General features: G+C 38.7%; 1 protein-coding gene across 2 annotated transcripts in view; it reads left to right on the top strand.

Annotated features, from left to right (window-relative positions):
- Nucleotides 1-5,872: 5,872 nt before the first annotated feature.
- OEP16-3 (Mitochondrial import inner membrane translocase subunit Tim17/Tim22/Tim23 family protein) overlaps nt 5,873-21,196 on the top strand; it is a 37,444-nt gene continuing 22,120 nt past the window's right edge. The window contains exons 1-2 of one of the 2 annotated variants that reach the window (XM_089439305.1): nt 5,873-6,042; nt 6,267-6,615. In XM_089439305.1, coding sequence (XP_089295431.1) covers nt 6,285-6,615 — 331 coding nt within the window. In that variant the 5' untranslated portion in view covers nt 5,873-6,042; nt 6,267-6,284. The remainder of the gene's footprint in view (nt 6,043-6,266; nt 6,616-21,196) is intronic. The other variant, XM_089439304.1, reaches the window with a different exon arrangement.

The raw sequence follows: 21,196 nt of genomic DNA, 5'->3' as shown, positions 1-21,196 counted from the left end.
GGTTATTGAAGATAGATTCTCTCAGTGGTGGTAGCATTTGAATGGAGACGTTTGTGAGTGGTTTTAAAACCAACCAATTGTTGTGGAGTTTGACCAAAAATTGTCAATTCAATTCAAGATTAAATTTACTCAACTGGTCAATTCTTTTAGTGAATATCACACTCTGTTCAAGCCAATTCTTTAGCAAGATTTCAACATCTAGAAGAGAATCTTCTAGACAACTGGAAATGAGATTTGATTCAAGTTAAGAATAATTAATGGATTCAACTAACGAATTTGACGATTCATGAGCATCATTGATGAGCTTTTTAACCGAATGGATCCTTGCTTTCCATCCTTTAAAAATGACTGACTTATGCATTTCATCTATTTTGGGAAAACCAGAATTCCTCCCTTCAACATTGTTTTGCCACTTAAGAATTTCATTGAGATCCTTTTTGGCTTCATCATAACATGTGATCATATCCACTAGCTCATCAGTCCAAGTATTTCCCAATTTGCATTGTTCCTGAATAAAATTCAGTTTCTCACAGAATAATCATTATTTAAGTATTGAGGGTATTCCGTAGTGTATTATATTAGAATCATTTTTTGGGATTCAACTGCGTTAAGAAAGTCATTCATCTATGACCATTTCCATGAGAGGTAGTCGTAACTGACTAATTTCTCATGATTTTTTAATAGTCCACTTAGCACTCATTGCATCGGGTGATGCTCACAGGGGTGAAGAAGTGGGATTGAAACTAGTGAAATGAATCACATAGTGTCAATCATCACTTTCGGGGCTTGCACCTGGTAACCGGGACTTCCCAGGAGGTCACCCATCCCAGATCCCTCTGGCTCAAGTGCGCTTAATTGTTGTTGCTTTTGTAGCTATGCATTTAGATCATGAGCTTCTTATTTAAATTTCACCAGATGAAGAGTCATGGCCTATAATTGTTCCATTTTATTCTGAGATCCCCTGAGCTATATATCTTTTGTCTTAATCTTCTCGGCATGTTGAATCTGAAGAGCATTGAATTGCTTTTGTTGTTCTATCAATGTAATTTCTTTTTGATCTAATTGAGTTTGCCATTGTGCTCTCAATTGTTCTTTCTCATTCAAAAAATATTTCTCCATAGTGGAAATCTTCTCATCCTTATCCCTTAACAATTCTTGTACTTGTAAATTGTGTTAACTTCCCAAGCTCATCAATAGGGGAAGTAGAAGTACCTTTTTATAGAACTTCAAGAGAACCAACTTGTGAGGTTTTCCCTGGGACTAGAGCCTAGGATTCATCTGTCTTCCTTTTCTTACAATTGCTTTGTGCATTGGGCTGTAAAAAATGTCCATTGGAGAGATCTCCTCAATATTGAGGAAGATATCTGCAGTAGGATTGATTGGAATAATCTCTACCTCATGATGGGTGACCAATGGTGTCTTCTCAGCTGTTGATTGTTCTAATATGATATTTTGCTAAGAAAAAGGATTACTCTGTGGAGTTTGTTGTTGAGAAACAAATTATCCTCTTAGGATCTCCTTTCCTTGTTCTCCTTGCTTGGATTGTTTTGGATTGTAGGAATTTCTCCACCAGAAGAAATAGTTGTTGTTGTTTGCTATTGGTGAGGAGGAACCATTGGTTGGGAGGAAACCTCTTGCTGAGTATATATCGTAGTGTCCTTTAAAGATACTTACTTTTGTAGGGGAAGCTGCAACAAATCTAACAGATAGCCAACCTGTTGATGGTGTTGAAAATCTGTCAACTAAGGGGGTCTCCCCGATTTGAAGTCCCAATTATACCTCACACCATTTGGAGTAGGAGCTCCATATGGAAATACGGTCGGTTTCGATTGTCCTTAGGGATTTTCCTTGGTTGCAATTATTATCATAAAAGGTTATACAACATTCTTTGAAACGAGCAAGTAAGTTGACATTGTGAGGCATACAATTGTGATGTATATAGGGTACTTTCATGGCAGGGAGAAAGCCTAGTGAGCCTCTAGAAGAAAATTAATAGTATCATCCTAAAAGAGACATGCAAGAGCTTAAGAGGATTGTAAGTTAGTTTGAAAATTAGTTCACAAACCAACCACGATCATAAAACCAAATACAACAAACCTTCAACAATATAAGTACCAAAGCCACTGAAATAGTTCCATTTTCTTAGTACATATGTACAAAATACATATCACAAATATCTAAACAATAGTCCTATGATATTCATAATACATGCATGAAAATGTGTTGGCTCATCGAGCTTCATATATTAAGTGGAAGTACCAAGATATACAAGTACAATGTTGCCACAATAGCCCCAATAGTGGAACATTAAGTCACCACTTACTTCTCCAAAGAAATATCTTCTCTCCTATGCCAATGCTAAAGAAGCCAGGGTGAAAGTTTAATTCCCAAGAGTCCTTTTACTTGAGTTATAAGGGTGTATTTATAACAAATGGGGGACTCTTCACCTCCCATGTGACTCTTGATGTCCCTCGTGACTCTTGAGCTTCTACAATGACTTTGAATTCTTACATGACGTTTGAGATTCTATATGACTTTAGAACTCAATAGTGACTCTTCATATTACATGTGGGACCCTTGGTCCTTCACATGTTTTACATTTTCTCATTTGGAGAATTACATAATTCTATTCCACAAATGTTGTGGCAAGACACTGAGACACATGTGACTCTTGAGATGACTCTTGATAATGATGACACGGAACTTCATGATGATGTGGCATTGAGCTCCTTTTGTTGCTTTTTTTGAATCTTCATCATGGATCTTGAATGTGTTTTGTATTCATCCTCCAAGGGGTTGATTGATATGGAGTCTTCACGCGATCTTGATCTTTGATCTTTTGTTAAAAGCTAGTGTCTCTTCTTCTTCTTGTTCAAAGATCAACTTGTCTTTGCAACCACATAGGTGTTTTCTAGCATGGGCTCCTTCTTCATATCCTTCATCACCATCCTGTCATAACAAGGTATAATACTTGCAACTGAAATCCACTCATGACAAGAATACATCAGTCCAAAAACTTCTAGTCTAACATCCTTCATTAAAATCATGAGCTGATATGGAACTAGGTGCTACTCTGAGGGGCTACCTATGGGATTGCATCGTTGCATAGTTCAAGAGGTCAGGAGAAAGGACTAAGGCTAAAGACTGCATAGTGCGCAATTCAAGAGGGCCATTGCAGGGTGACTGTGCAATTGAGGGGCTCAAGGAGGCAGGCTTGAGGCTTGAGGTTTCCCACTGCGCAGTTCTTCAGGGAAAGAGGCCTAGGGATTTCACAATGCAAGGTGTTAGGTTAGAAGCTTGTGACTATGCAGTGCACAGAAGGAGCTGACTGGGTGGCTGGGATGTGCATTTGTAGAGGTCAAGGAGGTAGGCTTGAACCTTGAGACTATGCAATGCGCAGTTTTGGAGGGAGACTGAACAATGAATTGTGTAGTTGCTCAATTCAAGGACTTAGGGAGATAGCTTGATGATTGATACTACACAATGAACAAAAAGAGATTGGATGGGAGGCAATATTGAGCAGTTTACGAGGGCATGCAGGCAATTCTTGAGCGCTATGATTGCATAATGTGTAGTCCTTGGAGGTAGGAATTGCACATTGCACAGTTCTAGGAGGAAAGGGTTGAGCTTAAGGGTTGACACTGCATAGTGCACAATTTGAGAGGGTTAAGTGAGGTCAAGTTGGTCAAGCAAAAATCTCTTTCAGGATTTAGCTAAGTGTGGGATCAACAAGGTAGAAGTGAGGCCAAAATGAACTTATGAATGATCACACACACTCAAAACAATTGATGACACAACATTGAATGCTCAATACACAAGAACAACATGATCCCCTCAATGTGACAACAATACAACAACCTCCTCCAAGTACGACACTTAGGGTACACTTTTCGATGATAGCGACGACACTTGTAAAAAAATGCTCAATACTTAGGGAATATGTCTGATGTATTTCCTTATGATGAATGGGAAATAGTAGTTTATGAGAATGCATCAGAAATTCAATTTAAGAATGTACAACTGACTCCCTTCAACTAGGTGCGACACTTCAGAAACACTTTACGATGGCAATGATGATGCCAATACGACAATGCTTGAAACTTGGGAATGAATGTAATACATGTCTACATGATAAATAGGACTCATTAGCACTAAATTTACCCCTTTAAATGAACCATGACTATGATTATGTGATATGTGGCACTTCCCATGCCAAAGGACGACATTTGCGACAGTAAGAGAAAAGTGCAAACGACACTTGCAAAATATGAACAACATTGAAAGCAACACATGCAAAGTGAAGATAACATGAAAGCGACACTTATTGAAATGAAAACAAGAAAAATTGACACTCATAAACATGAAAGTGACACTTGTGAAGTGAAGGTGTGCAAAAGTGATAGTTGGAGAAACTCACCAAAATAGAAGTACAATCACAATCAAAAGTGAGAGACTGTCAATTGAAAGTGCACATTGATTGTTGTCATAGGTTACACATCACACAGAACTGTCTTTGCGGAATGACCTATGCATGTTCAAGCTTTCGTAAAAGAATGCGAGCATGAACTTGTTATGGACTAAACATGTGTATGAAAGTCACTTTAACACTCAGAAACTGAAAATAATACTTAAACATTTAGCATAACATTCATTAATCATGAAGTGAATAGATTGTTAGATCCTCAGTAGGCTCCAAAATTCACATGTAGGCAAAATGTTGGAGGGTGTTGATCGCAGTGTCAACACAACATTGCATTTCTAAAAGAAAAAAATTGCTCTCGCTCCTTCACTGGCAGAGTGTCGTCAAATTGACTCAAAACTAGATTGTAATAGGAGACTTCAGTGAATAGATCATCAAATTTATGCTCCTCATGTAGATATTTTAATTCCAGAAGCTATGGCAACCTATTTTGCTACTCCATTTGGGTCATAAGGCCTAGTTAGGATGGTATCCAATTTTAATACCTCAATAAGTTTCAACTCTTTCTCAGCATGTCCATAATTAGTAAAAGAGAAAATACCAAAAGACAAAGGGAACTGAGGCCAAATCCTCTTGTTGAAATCTTTCAAGGCTTTTGTAATCCCATGACCAACTGTTTGATAAGGTACCTCCATGCATAGTATCCATTAGAATTTAGGGATCCATTTTGGAGACCTCGTAGGATTGAAATTTTCTTTTGCTTTCTAATGCACTAAATCTATGACTGAGGGAGGTGCAGACAAAAATTTAGAGGCCAAACTCTTGTCTCTACATTATGATCTTTCAATGTTCATGGATAATATATTAAATCTTAAGTTCAATTTTCAAAGATTAGAAGAAAAAGTTGGATTCCTCAGATCTCAGTTAGAGCAAGTGATTTGGAGGCTAAATGAGGAGAGCATACTACTAGATAACTAGAACTAGAACAACGAGGATGATCATCCTTCAAATGGATAACACACAATGTTATAAGAATGTTGTGCAATTTTTTTTGCTAAGATAAATTTTCAAAAGTCTATAAATGAGAAAAAAATGAAATCTCTTCACTATGTTTGAGAAAAATATTAATAAAACACTCAAAATGATAAAAGAATATTGGTATATTTCCCATATTCTTTGTATATTTCCCCATGAGAACCTGTTATGATGTACATGAATATGTTTTACTCACATTAAACCTCCAACTTAGTGCTTTTTAAATGTAATGGGGCTTAAGCTGTTGAAAAAATAAAAACAAAAATAAAGATAACTAAAACCCAACTCAAAAGAATTAATCATAAAGCCAAGCTCAGGTAAACACAAATCTGTAAGCAACTCATACACAAATAATAATTAAAAAAATGTGTTTTAAGAAGGATTTCACAATTACTCGGTGTAATCAACAATAATCATCCACTCGCAGCTACCAAAGACTAAAAATACTAATCGCTGCCTTGAAGGAAATCCAGTTAAATCTTTAACACCGATTTTCATAAACAAACGAGCAAGGTACAACATTTTGCTCTAAACTCTCTCTGGAACTGCCGAGGTCTTCACAGAGTTTCCGGATCGCTTTGCGGTAGGTAGTATTTCAGCCTGGAAATCTCTGCGCAGGAGCGACATAAACATTAAAATTTTCACCATAAATTTGTTTGGGAACTCTGAAATCATAGAATGAGTGGACAAATTACGTTATTCGCTCAGTGTAATCAAAGATTTGTCTATTTAGCCCTTTCTGGGAATCGAGCCTAAATTTTTTAACTAGGGTTTTAATCTGAAAGGCATCTATTTTTTGAGGATTTTGCAGGGCAAGATATCGGTGGCAATGGATCCTACGGAGAAGATAAGGATGGAAGACTCCAATGGTTTAGCGTTCAAGACGGTCAGTGGCACGTTGAGTGGTTTCGTTGGGGGGTCCGTCTGGGGAGCTGTGGTGGCCAGTTGGTACGATGTGCCCAAGGTTGAGAGGAGCGTTGCCCTTCCGGGTCTGATCAGGACTGTGAAACTTATGGGGAATTATGGTCTCACGTTTGCTGCAATCGGAGGGGTCTTTGCATTGACCGATCATGTGGCTGAGCAATTTCGAGAGAAGAAGGACTTCTGGAACGGAGCCATTGGTGGCTTTGTTGCCGGCGCCTCCGTTTTGGGTTTGAGAGGTAGAATTCTACCCGTTGGAAAGCTCTGTTGTTTCTGGGCAAAATTCTTCTTAATTCAATTATAATGCTGATAATTATTTATTTATATTTGACAAAATGCTTACTATCATCACTGCGTGGCAAGCGAACTCATGGACAATCTGGAAATGTTAATATGCAATGTAGCCTGATTACGGCATACAATTCCAAAGATCCCTTGGCTAGACACCGTGGGTGGGTATCTATTCAATCAGAATGTCTCCAGGACTTGTACCTTGCTCCGGCTGCTTGTCATGGCCTGCTTGGCAAGATGTTCCCTGACCCCGAGGGGCCAAACGTGTCTGTGCGATTCGAACGTTGATAGGAGTATGTAACACCCCTCTTTCGTAACCAAACACCCTTGTTAACAGGTAGATTTTTAATTTGGCGTCTCAATACAATCAGCTTTTTAAAGCACACGATGGGAATGACAACTTTATTATTCTGTCCGTCCTCTGTGGGTGTGGGTTGTATTGTTAGTCGAGTCTCACGACACAGATTTTCAGTTCAATTTTCATCAGTTAAGTAATCATGCCAACTCTGCAATTTTATAAGGTGTTTCCCCATAACTACCACTCACAGTTACTGTTATCTTTCATCGATTGTAAGCGAAATTATAATCATGCAAGTGAAAATTGTAATGCTCCTAAAATCTGGAATAAGTCGTTAAAGACAATGAAAGACCGTTTCCTTTTCCATGCACAATTAAACACGGACAAGTTGAAATGAATAGGGACACTTTGGATAGCATCCTGTTAATGTAATCTGTTCAGTTTTTTTTTTTCTTTTGCCCTTTCTAAGGGCAGATGGGAGACTATATCAATATTAAAATAGTATTACACAAAGGATATTCAACTGCCAGACTCGGAATCGGCAAAAGAGTAAGAGTTTGAATTGGATCGGGAATAAATCGGGAAAAACTCAGCAAGTACAAAAAATAGAGAGATACACATATACCCCCGTGGCTCTGTTTGTCAGTTGTAGTCAGCAGGCAGAGACAAATTTTGCTGAAACAGGTTGAAAAAGTGACTGAAATTGCACTGAAAAGGGTTTTTACAGGCATCCAGGGGACTCGGATGAGTCAAACGCAGGACTTGCAAGGTTGACTTGAGTCAAACTCGGTCAACAAAAAATTGAGTCGCCCTGATTTGAATTGGATTGTTTGGAGGCCGGTCTGCTCTGTTTGGAGGCCAATCACGAGTTAAACCGAAGTCTGGTAACACTGGTCCAACGTTGCTCTTTACATCCCTACTTTCTTTTGCATTCTTTTCCATTGGCCACTGTACTTCCGTGCATTGTCAAAACAAACAAGCTGCTCGTTCTTCAATATCAGAAAAGGGAAGCATACTGACCATATAAACAACTGCATTTCCTTTATTATAAAGACTACCAGCATTGTAAGCCTGTTAAGGTCAAGAAGAACGCAGAAGGAAAAACAAAGAGACATAAGCCATAACTTGTCTAGGAAGCTGTTTATTGCTTGGCAGATTTCCATGCTTTGGAGCTTCCCCTCGAGTGTCTTCTGTGCCTTTTTTAACTTGCTTAAATTTCTTAGTGCCATTGCCGAAAAATTTAGATATTTTTCATACTTATTTATCCCTGGTTAGCATACGTGACAATATTTCTTAATAAGGAACTTAATAAGGAAATTAAGTTCCTTGATGTGTCTTTTATAGCACCTTCTGAAAAAAGGACATCGATACCAGTAATGATATAGTCATGGGAGCTATGCCTTCAGTTTTTGTTTGATTCCCAAATGTTGTTCATTCTCTATTATATTCAGTACGAAAGAGTGACTTCTAATGTTGTGTGTTTCATTCATTGCATCTTCATCTACATTCTTCTCATCTGAACCATTGTTATTGTTAGTTTTAGGTATGTTCTATGCTCAGAGCAATTTACTTCAATTTTTCATATTAGCCCAATGACAATATTCAGATTAGCAATCACATCAGCATGATAGTAAAGTGCAGATAGAACATAAACATAAACAGCAGAAGACAAGCCAAGACAAGAGAACACAAGATGTGGCACCAGCCAGGGACAAACCCCAATGTGGGGAAACCCTTGATCAATTCTTCTTATATTCTTCAATAGTTCAGCAGAGAGAGAGATAGTACAAATACATTTGAAGTCAACACTTTGACTTGCCAAAATAAGAGATCAGACATCAGAGATCTTCACCATGAAGATGACACAATGAGGTTGTAGATCTGATGACAAGGACTGCAGTTCTGAACTCAGGTGAAGGCATACTTATCAGTCCTCATTCTTCAACTGATTCTCCAAGGTGATTCCATCACCATGCTGCACCTTGCTAGCTGACTAATCTTCATGCAGTAATACTAAACCATGGTAGTGTCCATCTCATATCGCAGCAGCATCATACAGCCCTCCAATAGTCATCAAAATAGCCTTAGATCTCAGCAGTATTATCAGACAAGACAACTCCTAGATTATGCTGAAGATCTGGGCATATATAGGCCCTCATACTCTAATAGGAAATGCTTGACTGTGGTGTTATGGCCTGCGGCCTAACACACAGTCTTCAGGCAAGCATATTCATTATTACTTGTCCTTCAATAACATCTCAACAGGTCTGATACTATGCTCCTCTAACTCGGTCCTCTTGCAAGAAGAAACCAACCTTATACTGTCACAAAAGAAATGCCCAAACCATTGCCACTTTCACGCTGACAACCTGCTGTGTTTAGGGAACTTTAGGTCTCGGTTAGGCCTCCTCTATACAGTGTATAGGGGCCTCTTTGAACAGCAATTAGGTGCACCCTTAACTGCGGATTTAGGGCCTCCTCATGAACTAAATCAACCTGCCCAAACAGTCCTCAAATAGGCCACGCTGTCACCTACAGCAATGTGGCATTAGGACAGCAGCTTAGATGACTGTAACTAGGTCTCTTGTAGCTGAGTATAAGGGCTTCTCCTACTGCGGCTTAAGGCACAATTTGACAGCTGCTTGAGACCTCCATTTTCGGTGGCTGGAACCTTCTCCTTTCACTGCGGCTAGGCAGATAGAAGCTTCTTGAGACTGCGATTAGGCTGAAGTTTAGACTGCGGATTAGGGACCTTTTAAGCTGTGTATTGAAGCTCCCTTTGACTGCTAGAGCTCCCCTAGGACTGCGGCCAAATCTCTTCATTATCTGCGGCTAGGGTAAGACTAGTATCCTCCCATTAGGACTGCAGCTAGCTGTGAGTAGAAGACTGCAGCTAGGGCTCTTTTTGGAGCTTCCTTTGGCAGCGTATAGAGGCTCCCTTAAAGCTTCTCCTTGCTGTGTAGAAGAGCCTCCTTTAGGACAACGTAGGAGCCTCTCTTGACTGTGATAATTCTCCTCCATGACTGCATCTATTGGGCCTGCGTCTAGATGTCTCATGACTGTAATTTAGGGCAGCGTGTAGGTTCTCTTTAGACAACGTCTAGGGCTATGGCATCTCCTTTAGGGCAGCGTATTCTCCTTTAGATCTCTCCTACCACCAAAACCCAAACAAGTGGAGAGAGATCACAAGAGATGAGTGACCAAATGACTTGAAGGCCACCTCTATTTATGGTGCAACATTGAGGTTGAGTGGGGGTAATTTGGTTGCTGGCCGACCTTGACAAATTGTCAAGTAACACAAATAAATTCATATCTCCATGAATACATGTCGGAATCGGATGATCTTTGTATCAGTCCTACACCTCTCGACGAGAGGAATTCAAGAAAAATATCAGCTGCTATAAATAAGACCCACATGGAGTTTGGCCCTAGTTGCCAATTTTAATAGTTATTCTCCTTGCTAAAACATTGACATTTCTTTTCTATTTGCCTGAGGTTGTAATATTAAGAATTCTAGTGCTCACCACCAACTAGGGGACATCATTCTAAAACTAAAAGGTTTTTATTTAAAAAACTACAAGACTTGGTAAAGCTAAGAATCTATAGGCAATGTAGCTTGGTTATTGTTTAGGTGGTCTAATGGATTACAAATGGTCTTGAGTGTGCGTGTGAGAGAAAACAAGAAGAAAATATAAGATATCTTGAATTTTCTCTAGTAATTATTTCATAAAATTGGCTGAAATTAGAAAAGTACTTTGATCAACAATATATGCAAGAAAACCAATTGCTCCATAATCTCCTCTAGGAGGTTAGAATACAATAATGTAGGAAACAATTCTCAATGAGTCTTACATCTAACTAACTCCATGAGCTAAGTCAACAATGAATAAAATAGGAGTTAGTTACAACAACTTGCTAGAAAGTGAAGGGCACTTCCTTAGCTTGACAATAAACCAAGTCATGCTCCTAAATAACAAGCCATATCCTTATCTACAGGTATGCTCTTTTAGAAGATTAAGCGGAATGACCTCCATAAAGAAGCATGGGACAAGTTGATCTCCTCCAATGGGTGTGCAAGAATAAGTCGACATGGCACATGTGGCATGATCCCAATGTAGATGAGGAGTTGGAGAACTAAATAGACACAAGAAACAAGCAAATGCCCATGTGGATATACATGGATATGTGTGCAAGGTGAGTCCATCCTCAAGTGCAAGTGGCGTGTGCTTATCACCATCTCCAACCAGGTGTCATCAAGTCCTCATCATGGAGATAGAGACCTCATGAAGAGGAGCACTCAAGTAAAGTGGTATGAATGTTCAAACTTCAAGATAACCAACTCTAGAGATATGCAACAAAGCCTCCATGTGGCATCCATAGATCTTTGAAAAATCATGAGGAAGGGGAGGAGCACTCCATGAATTTGAGTGTCTATCTAATAGAAGATGACCATAGGAGCATAATGGACACAAGAAACCAAGAATGCCATTGTCCAAATAGTGAGATCCATCAAACATACCCCATTGTTGCCTTGAAACGCTGAAAATGTGCCAAGGAGCTAGGCACTTTGTAAGAAGAGTGATTTTTTTAATGTCAAATATCACTGTAGAAGTACAATAGGCACTCCATTAGACATCCACATCTCATAAACTATAATCAATCCCCCTAGGGTGCTCCAAAGTAAGCCAAGGAGATGTGGAACAAGTATCTATTGTATTTAATATCATCATGAAAGTATAATAGACAATAGAGAAGTTAGAATGCTCTTCGAAAGTGTTAAAATTGGCAACTAGGGCCAAACTCCATGTGGGTCATCTTATTTATGGTAGATGATATTTTTCTTGGACTCCTCTCATCGAGAGGTGTAGGATTGATCTAAAGATCATCCGATTCCGATAAGTATTTATGGAGTTATGAATTTATTTGTGTTATAAGACAATTTGTCAAGGTCGGCTAGCAACCAAATAACCCACACATGTGCTCAACGTTTTAGTATAAAAGGAGGTGACTTGATAGTCATTTCTACACACACTTAACTCATGATTTCTCTCCACTTGTTCTGGGTTTTAGTGGCAAGAGAAATCTAGATGATGAAGCCCTAGACGCAGGAGGAAAGGAGACTAAGGGAGCTGCCTAAGAGAGGATGCCCTAGCCGCAGTCCTAGAGGGGAGATCTAACCCTAGACGCAGTGACAGAAAGAGCCCTAATTGCAGACACCTATACGCTGCCCAAATAGGTCTTAGCCGCAACAAAGTCATGGGTCTTTTGGAGGACCGAGTTGCTGTAAAGGAGGCTGAGGAGATTTTGGGATAGCGTGGGAGAAATCTGTGGTTGAAGGTCGAGTTGCTGAAGGTGCAGTGGATGTATTTTGAGGACTGTTCACACTTGCATGGAGGCCGAGTTAGGTGTTATCACTCTAAAATTTCCTTAGGGTTGTCATGAAAGAAATAATAGAGGTAACCACAAACCTACTTTTGAGATCAGGATCTAGCCTTCCTAATGCTCAGAGATGGCTCTCTCTTTATGATTTAACTTTGTTGAGTTAATTGATTTTAGGCTAGTTATTTAAGGCTTGGTTGGTTTTTGATTTGATTTGGTGGTGGAATCATTGATTTAGATGGATAGATAAGTGTCTTTTTACCATTGGGCCGTGGAGTCCAAATGACTTGTAGCTTGGTGTAGGTCCTGCTTCAATTTGCTCTTCTTTGTAGGTGCCTTTATGTAAGGCTCGTTCTCTAGCTTTGTAGACCTCCTTGATGAATGATGGATTGTATACCCTTATTGTCCTTGAAGTGATTGAGACTTCGAGGCTTGATGCTTCAACTTTGCAGTTGCTTCTCCCTTGATGGGTGTTCTTGAGATGCCCTTTCCTTGATGTGTTTTCTTAGCTCTGATACCATGTTGAAGAATCTAGGGCAAAGTAGTGTAGTATGATTCTTCGTTACTTGATAACAATTTGTGGAGTATTTTTACTTTTCCTTATTAGCTTATTCTTCTTCTTCTTCTTATTAGTACATGTGTGTACTTCATCAAACTGCTACCAAAACATAAGAACAAGAACACGAGATGTTGGCTCTCTGCTAGGGCCAAAACCTCTCTTCTCTCAAGAGGAAAACCCTTTAGTGAATTTCTCTTATTGAAGCTTCTTTGATCAATGCCAAACCCTAGACCCTTGACTAGAATATCCTCCAAGCACAAGTCAAGTCCTTTCAAGATCACTTCCTCTTGCAACACTTTGTCCTCTTCCTTCCAACACTTTGTCTTCCTCCCTTCGGCCTTTCTTCCGACAACTATAGAGACCTTAGATTGTGTATTCTAGGATGAACCTTGTCTTTTCTTCCTTCTCTTGAGATGGAGTCTTTCTATCTTTAGGATGATGACCTTCTAGCCTCCCAACTAAGCCTTCTTTTCTCTTGACAACTATTGCAGGCTTAGGGCAGCAACAATGCAACCCTAATTCTTTGCATGTGTGGGATATTTTCTTCACAAAACTCTGTTAGACTTATCTCCCACCTTTCGCTTGCATACCCTTCTTCCACGCTTGAGAGAGAGGTCTTGTAGGCCTAGTTTGCACCCAAAACAATGAGATATGGTGAACTGTAATTTTCTGTTGTCACACCTGCAGGGACTGCTCTCCTTTCCTTGCACGTGTGGCTATAATTGGTCCTTTAACCCTTCAGTTTTATCCTTCCTTTCTTCGCTGCCTTGGAGACCTTCTTCTTGTCTTTTTGGTGCCCTTATCCTTGCCTTGTACCTTCGCAGATTTCAGAGGAATGCGTTTTCCTTTTTGAGGGAGTGGACAACCTCTATATATAGAGGTCTGTCCCTCCTTTTAGGCCAACTTGTAGGCTGACTTGCAACTTTGAGGCCGACTTGATTTTCTTGCTGCAATAGGTGCTTTTAATGGTGTCATTGCTTCTTTTGATGATGTCTTTGCTAGGAGAAGACTTGAATTTGCTTGGAGGTGTCTTCTTTGACTCTTATACATAATTATACAAGGTGTAACATGCCCTTAAGGCCTTCAACATTTCTTTTGACTATTTGACTCACCTATAGCACTTAAACTAGTGCTAGACGGTAGACCTATTTCAATGAGCAAGAAACTCATTGACATATAGTATAAAAATAATATTTCTTTTCTTGAATAAATACAAATATCAAAAGTACATTTATGAAGACCGAACCTAGTTTCATTTCCTTCAACATTGCAAACTATGTGCCTGCAAATCTCAACAACAATTACAACCAAGCATATAAATATATATGTACAAGGGCATGAATTTAACGAGGGTCACAAAGAGCATCTAGGGTTATCAAAACTGTCAAACTTTAGATATTCAAGACCTGGTTAGGGTCACAATCATAACATAAGCAATTAACTAGGGTTACACTTTCATGTCCTAGACACTTATAACAACCTTCGCTGGGGTTTTGTAACAAACCTTAGATATTTAACAACTAAGCCATGTCATAGTTTCAACCATAATGGAAGCATCTAAGGTTATTTTTCTCAAGTCCTAGAATCTTATTTCAACTTATACTAGGGTTTTTTTATCATAAAACCTAGATAATATCATTATGATTAAACCATAACAAGCTAGTGTTTTATCGTATGCCCTAGATACCAACAACAAACCTTAAAAATCAAAAGGCTAGGGTTACACTAAAGTGAATAAATAGCAAAAGATAGTTATTACAAGGGTTGATTAGAGATCAAACACCCTATGAATATAAGAATCTTTATGATCCCATAGAGATGAGCGAGTCATTACCATAAATAGGTTAAAAAAAAATGATCGTACCTGCTCATATGATAGGGCCCTGCTACAAATCTTAGAATTTTAAATATACCTTGAGTTACTTCTACAAACTTTGAAAGGTCTCCCTCTTGAAGGGCTTTCTCTTATCATGACATCTTCATGGTCCATATCCATATGAGTCTACTTTTATCACACTGCCCAAGAATCCAACTTGATTAACAAGTCTTTATTCATCACACTCTTAATAAGATCAACATATATTATTAAGTACCTGCAACATTTACTGAAAAGTACCACCAAGCAAAATATTCAAGCACAAGAGCATAATGATAATCTAAGGTTTCCATTAAATTTTAGAGGATGAATTCCTAGGGTTTTTGAGTACAAACCCTAACTAGTTCTAAGGACATTATAGTTTATGTCAAAACCTGGACATCATTCAATTCCATTTTTTTGCAAAGGATTGCCATATATCCTGGATTACCTACAAACCCTAGACATCATGAGTTAGAGTTTCTATTAGGATGAGGGTCCATATGACTAGGGTTTTTATGTGCTATCTAAGGTTTACGATCCTTAGATATTACCAATCCAACACAATGAGAACTTACAAACCCTATAATCATATATGCAACTAAACGCTAAAACATTTCATCCTTAACAAATGAATCATGCTATACATACCTCAATATTACATACCTTTGTCTTTCATGATTGAAAGTTTGATGTTCCATCGAGCTTATTGCTCTTCTTGCAAACTGAAGACATATTGTTAGATGATTGAGACATAAAGAGAAATACCAATACTTGAGTTTGATGAGGACTTCAAGGTGCACAATACTATTGACTTGCTTTAAGCTGATCCCAAGATGCTAGATGCTTTCTCTAATATTGGTCGTAGTAGAAGCTTCCAAGGTGCTAAGTTAAGAAGCTCTTTTCAAGGTGATATACTACTTCTCTTCTTGGGTTCGGGTCAGAGTTTTGTAGATGCTCAACGTCTTGAATAATAGGCCCACACAAAATTCTCCTTTTTTTGCTACCTTTGATAATAGGTCTAGTCCCTTGAGATACCTATAGCCTTCTATTCATTCACAAAACTATATTGTAAAGTAGAGAATGTGAATTAGATTCCTCTTCAACGTTTCATAATTTGATGAATGGAAGGGCTGTCACTAGCCTTGAAGATGATTGATATAAATTGATGTGTTAGGACTTTGACAACCACTGAAGTAGGCCTTGTTACAAGACCCTTATAATTCCGATGTTGAGATGATCTCAATTATCTTATGCGCAGGTCTTCGATCTTCCTCTCAGTGGTCTCGGCCTTATAGTATAGCTTTTCTGATCCTTGAAAGGATGGCTAGGCTACTTCTCGACTCTCTTAATAATTTTAGACTTCTGACCTAGGTTTGCTACCCAATTGTAATGATGTAGACCTTTTAATAAGCCCATAAATATGCTCTTTAAATGGCTTGGTCCTGCTTCTATAAGATTTGGTCTTGATTCTTCTACAAGGTGCATCCTTTGATGGCCTATAAGTTTGATTTTAGGCCTTTGAGATTTCAATTTCGGACTTTTTGGTTAGGTCTCTTTTTTGTGCACTTAAGATGATGAAAATTGGAGCTTCTAGATGCCACAAGCTCCTCGGATCTTAAGCACAAAACTTTGGATTAGTTTCTAAGATGTATACTTATTATAATAGTGACCTAGAATGGTCCTTTAACTTGCTTAGACCTCCTTTTGGATGGCATGAATTTCAAGACTATTATAGACAATCCTCAAATGCTTGACTTTGAATAATCCTTAGAGCAGTACGGAAATCTTCTTGTGATCTTCCAATTGCTTATTCTTGTAACCTTAGCTCTGATACCATGTTGAGACATCGGTTAGGGAAACATTAGGGTTTCTCATTCATTGATTTCTCTTAACTTTGACAATTACTTGTGATTTCTTATTAGTTCTTCTTCATGAATATTATGTTCTTATCATCAAGACAATTGCCAAACACAAAGATCACAAAAAAATGAGAGAGACACTAGAGATAGGCTCCAAGCCAGGGAAAAACCTCTCCAAGGGGAAAAACCCAAAATAACTTTTCTCTTCTTATAGAAACAACTTCAAAGGAGATTTCCAAGACTTAAGACCTAAGAATAGAGATCCCACCAAAACCAAGTCAACCATCAATAGCCAGATTCTTCAAGACTTCGTCCTTCAAGTGTGGTCTGCAACCTTCCTGTACATATTCGAACATGTGTAATCCTAGATACCACAGAAAATTTGCATCTGTGCGCTGGTAAGACAAACTTTTAGACATCGATACTTTCTTTTCTCCTTGACTAGACTTCTTTCTTGCCTTCTAGTATCCTCACACTTCTTCTTCCTTCTATTTTAGATCAGAATGAGAGAGATATGTGTGACTTGCTTGTATGTCTTCAAGAGGTCAAATTCCTCTTCCTTATATAGTCTTCTAAGGTGCTCGACTAGGCCTTTCTAGGCCGACTTCATCAATAGCTGACCGACTTGGTCTTGGGGTTCTTGAAATCATTTTTAGAGAAAAATAATATTCATTCTTCTTGTTACATGTGCCCAATAGGGTCTTTTACATGATGACAATGACTTTGACTCAAGACAAAAACCGTAGAAGCACTCAATGGGTGCTTTGACCTAATGACTAATGACCTTGAGCATGAAACCCATGCTTAAATAAATGAATTTTTTCTTTTACAAAAATATTTTCTTTTTTCTTTTGACAAATGCATAAAAATTACATCATGAGCCAAATAACAATTATGAAGATCGATACTAGTTATACTTTTTCAACAAATAGAGGATTACATTGAAATAAACATTGGCTTTGAGGAGAGTCCCAAACTCATCAAGGTAGGAAAGAGCCTTTTAACAAGTGAGAAGAAAATAATAGAAAACTTGGTGAAAGAGTATAGAGACATATTTGCATGGACCTTGCCATGATCTAAATGTATATAAAGGTGGGGAGGTATTATTCAACATTCCGTTCCTCTAGAGGAAGGTGTCAAGCAATTTAAACAAAAACTTAGAAAAATCAAACCATAAATGCGCTCCCCATATCCAAAAAGAACTGCAAAAGGTGTTGGATGCAAAGATCATTGCATCAACTAAACTTTCATATTGGTTGGCACACCTAGTTGTAATGGGAAAGAAAAATGGTGAGATAAGGTTATGTTTTGACTTTAGAAACTTGAAGCAATTATCTCTTAAGGACAATTGTTACCCAACATGGAAAACTTGTTGCAAATAGTTACGGGTTCAGGTATGTTGTCTATTCTAGATGGTTTTTTTGGTTATAAGCAAACTTGGGCAACGATGAAGATCAATACAAGGCCCCTCTTTAACTACATCACTGGGAACCTATGAGTATTTAAGAATGCCTTTTGGGTTGTTGAATGTTGGATCCGCTTTCCCAAGGTGCATGGATTTTGCAATCCAGGACTTAATTAACAAAATGATAGAAATTTACCAAGATGATTTAACTGCTTTTTCCAAGTGGGAGGGATGAGCACATTCGTCACCCAAGGCAAGTATTTAAAAAGTGTGTAAAATAAGAGATTTCATTAAATCCTAAAAAAGTCAATTTTTGGGTTAGATGAAGGGAAACTTTTAGGCCACATCATTCTATGGATGGCATAAAAATTGACCCATCATGAGTAGAAACCATCCAAAATATCCCCTTGTGTGGATGTAAGAAAGTTGTTCGATCTTTATTTGGAAAAATCAATTTCATTGGAAGGTTCATACCCAACTTTGTAGAAATCACCAAGCCCATCTCAAGCTTGTTGAAGAAAGAATCGATTTTTGAATGAAATGATGAGTAGGGATGCCTTTAACAAAATTAAGCAAGCCATAAGTTCAATCCTATTATTAGTAAGCTAGGATTAAAATCAAGAATCTGAAATGTTTTCATTTGCATCTGAGGACACTTCGTAGGAGTATTGCTCCCAAAGAATGAGGAAAATATGGAGCATGCCATAACATTTATAAAACACTTAGGTATGTGGGAAATACTGAGAGGGGGGGTGAATCAGTATTTCATTTTTTCTTACAATTTAGTATCACAAAACAGTAACCAATCACATCACATCAGAAGTACACAAGATTTGCGTTTACAATTTACATAAATCTTGAAAGGAAGCTACAACTTCTGCCTTTACCAGCTACAACTAGAAGGGCTACAACCCGTGATTTACCAGCTCCCACTGGAAGGAGGCGGCAACCTCCTGAAGGAATGTACAACTTCCTTCCCTAGCACCACCCTGCCACCCCTTGTAATAAAAGATAGAACAAAAACCTTTGGGCTCCCGTAGGAGGGATAGTGACTCAATTACAATAGTATAAAATCTGATAACTTTACTACTATCCCAACTCATAGTCTTCAAAACTGCTCATTTAAACTGAGTACTGTAGATTCAAACCTTGCACTGACTAGTCAAGAAATCACCTCATTTACAACAAACCATAGAACCAAACAATTTTAATAAAATGCATCATACCTCTAAACATCATATCGGTATGGAAGCGATCTAATTATAATGATCATTGCTGTCACTGATTTTCCTTTGTCTTTGCCTTGACTTTGTTTTAGGATTGTTCTTCAAACAGGTCTGCTACAGGCTTAACTCAGAGGTCTGTTACAGGCTCAAACTCAGAGATCTGCTACAGGGTTAAACTCAGCCTAAGACACTGCCTTCTCCTGTGGCTGGAATCGTTTTTCTTCTGTGGACGACCTCAACTTTTTTCTGTAGCCCAAAAATCGTCTTCTGTGGACAACCTCAACCTTTTTCTGTAGCCCAAAAATCGTCATTCTCCAGCGGTCTTTACAGGCCTATACTCCTTTCTTCCGCAGCTGTTTACAGGAGTAGTTTGGCTCTTTGAATATGGGCTAAAACATGCCTTTTTAACCCTCAGGCCTGCAACTGTTATGGCCCTATAATAAACCCTTATCAGTGATCATAACAGCCCTAACTTGGGCCCAGAAACAATCCTCAAATAGATCGGCCTTATTGCCTTAGGAGGGCTGAATTTTGGCTCAGGATTGGCCTCAAATCATAAAAGAATATCGAATGAATTAATTAGAAATGAGCAAACAGCTCAATGATAATACAAAGATATTTACAATAATAGAAACATCAGGTTTCTATGTAGAATATGGAAACAAACAGTTTCATCTAAGAAACTGCTAAAAGAATAAAAATAGCAACAGCTAAAAGACTGAGCATTAAATACTAAATAGGAATATTCTAATACCCTCCCTTAATGCTCAATCTATTTACAACACCAATAGACCCTCGAAATTTTACAAACTTATCAAGACCAAGAGGCTTGGTGAAAATGTCGGCGGGCTGCTCTGTTGTGGGAACATATTGCAACTGAACTGAGCCGTCTTCAACCAGCTGGCGAATGTAGTGGCAATGAGTTTCCACATGCTTTGTTCGTTCATGAAAGACTGGATTCTTGGCAAGTTTGAGCACTCCCTGATTATCACAAAACAAAGAAGTAGGCCCTGTCTAGAAAACATGCATATCTGCAAGCATACGACGAAGCCAAACTGCCTCACAGGATGCCTTAACTGCTCCCCGATACTCTGCTTCTGTTGAGGAGAGAGCCACTGCCTGTTGCTTCTTACTAGTCCAAGTAATAGCACCAGATCCTAAACTAAACACATACCCAGCTGTAGATTTACGGTCATCAACCGAACCGGCCCAGTCAGAGTTAGTGTAGCCACTGAGAATAGGATTGGAGCTGCGAGTATATAAGAGGCCATAATCAGAAGTACCACGCACATATCGTAGCACCCGCTTTGCTGCTATCCAATGATTAGCTTTAGGAGCTGACATAAAGCGAGAAATGTAGCTTACTGCAAAACTGATGTCAGGTCTGGTAGCAGTAAGATAGATGAGACTGCCCACTAATTGCCTGAATAAAGTTTCATCCACAAGGGGAGAGGATGACTGTGCTGAAAGTTTGAGCCCTGGTTCCATAGGAGTCGTGGCCGGTTTGCAATCCTGCATTCTGAACCGTTCCACAAGATTTTTGGCATACTTGGACTGAGAGAGAAAGATCTGATTTTCAGTCTGCCAAACTTCAACCCCCAGACAATAGTGAAGAAGTCCCAAGTCTGTCATCTCAAAAGTTCTGCATAGATCTTGTTTGATCCCATGGATCAAATGTGCAGAGCTGCCAGTAATGATAAGGTCATCCACATAGACAACCACAAACAAGATATCATCACCAGTATACTTGATATACAGGTTTGCATCAGATGGACTCCGCTGAAAACCCTGATCTGTCAGGTACTGATCAATTTTCATGTACCAAGCCCGAGGAGCTTGTTTCAATCCATAGATTGCTTTAGCTAACCGACACACTTTCTGTTCTTGACCAGCAACCTTGAATCCTGGGGGCTGCGTCATGTAGACTTCTTCTTGAAGATCACCA

The sequence above is a fragment of the Pinus tabuliformis genome, chromosome 9 (assembly GCF_031772625.1).
Source record: "Pinus tabuliformis cultivar Carrire ecotype Pingquan chromosome 9, CPIR1, whole genome shotgun sequence".
Lineage (NCBI taxonomy): Eukaryota > Viridiplantae > Streptophyta > Pinopsida > Pinales > Pinaceae > Pinus > Pinus tabuliformis.
This window is presented reverse-complemented; position numbering and strand designations above follow the sequence as displayed.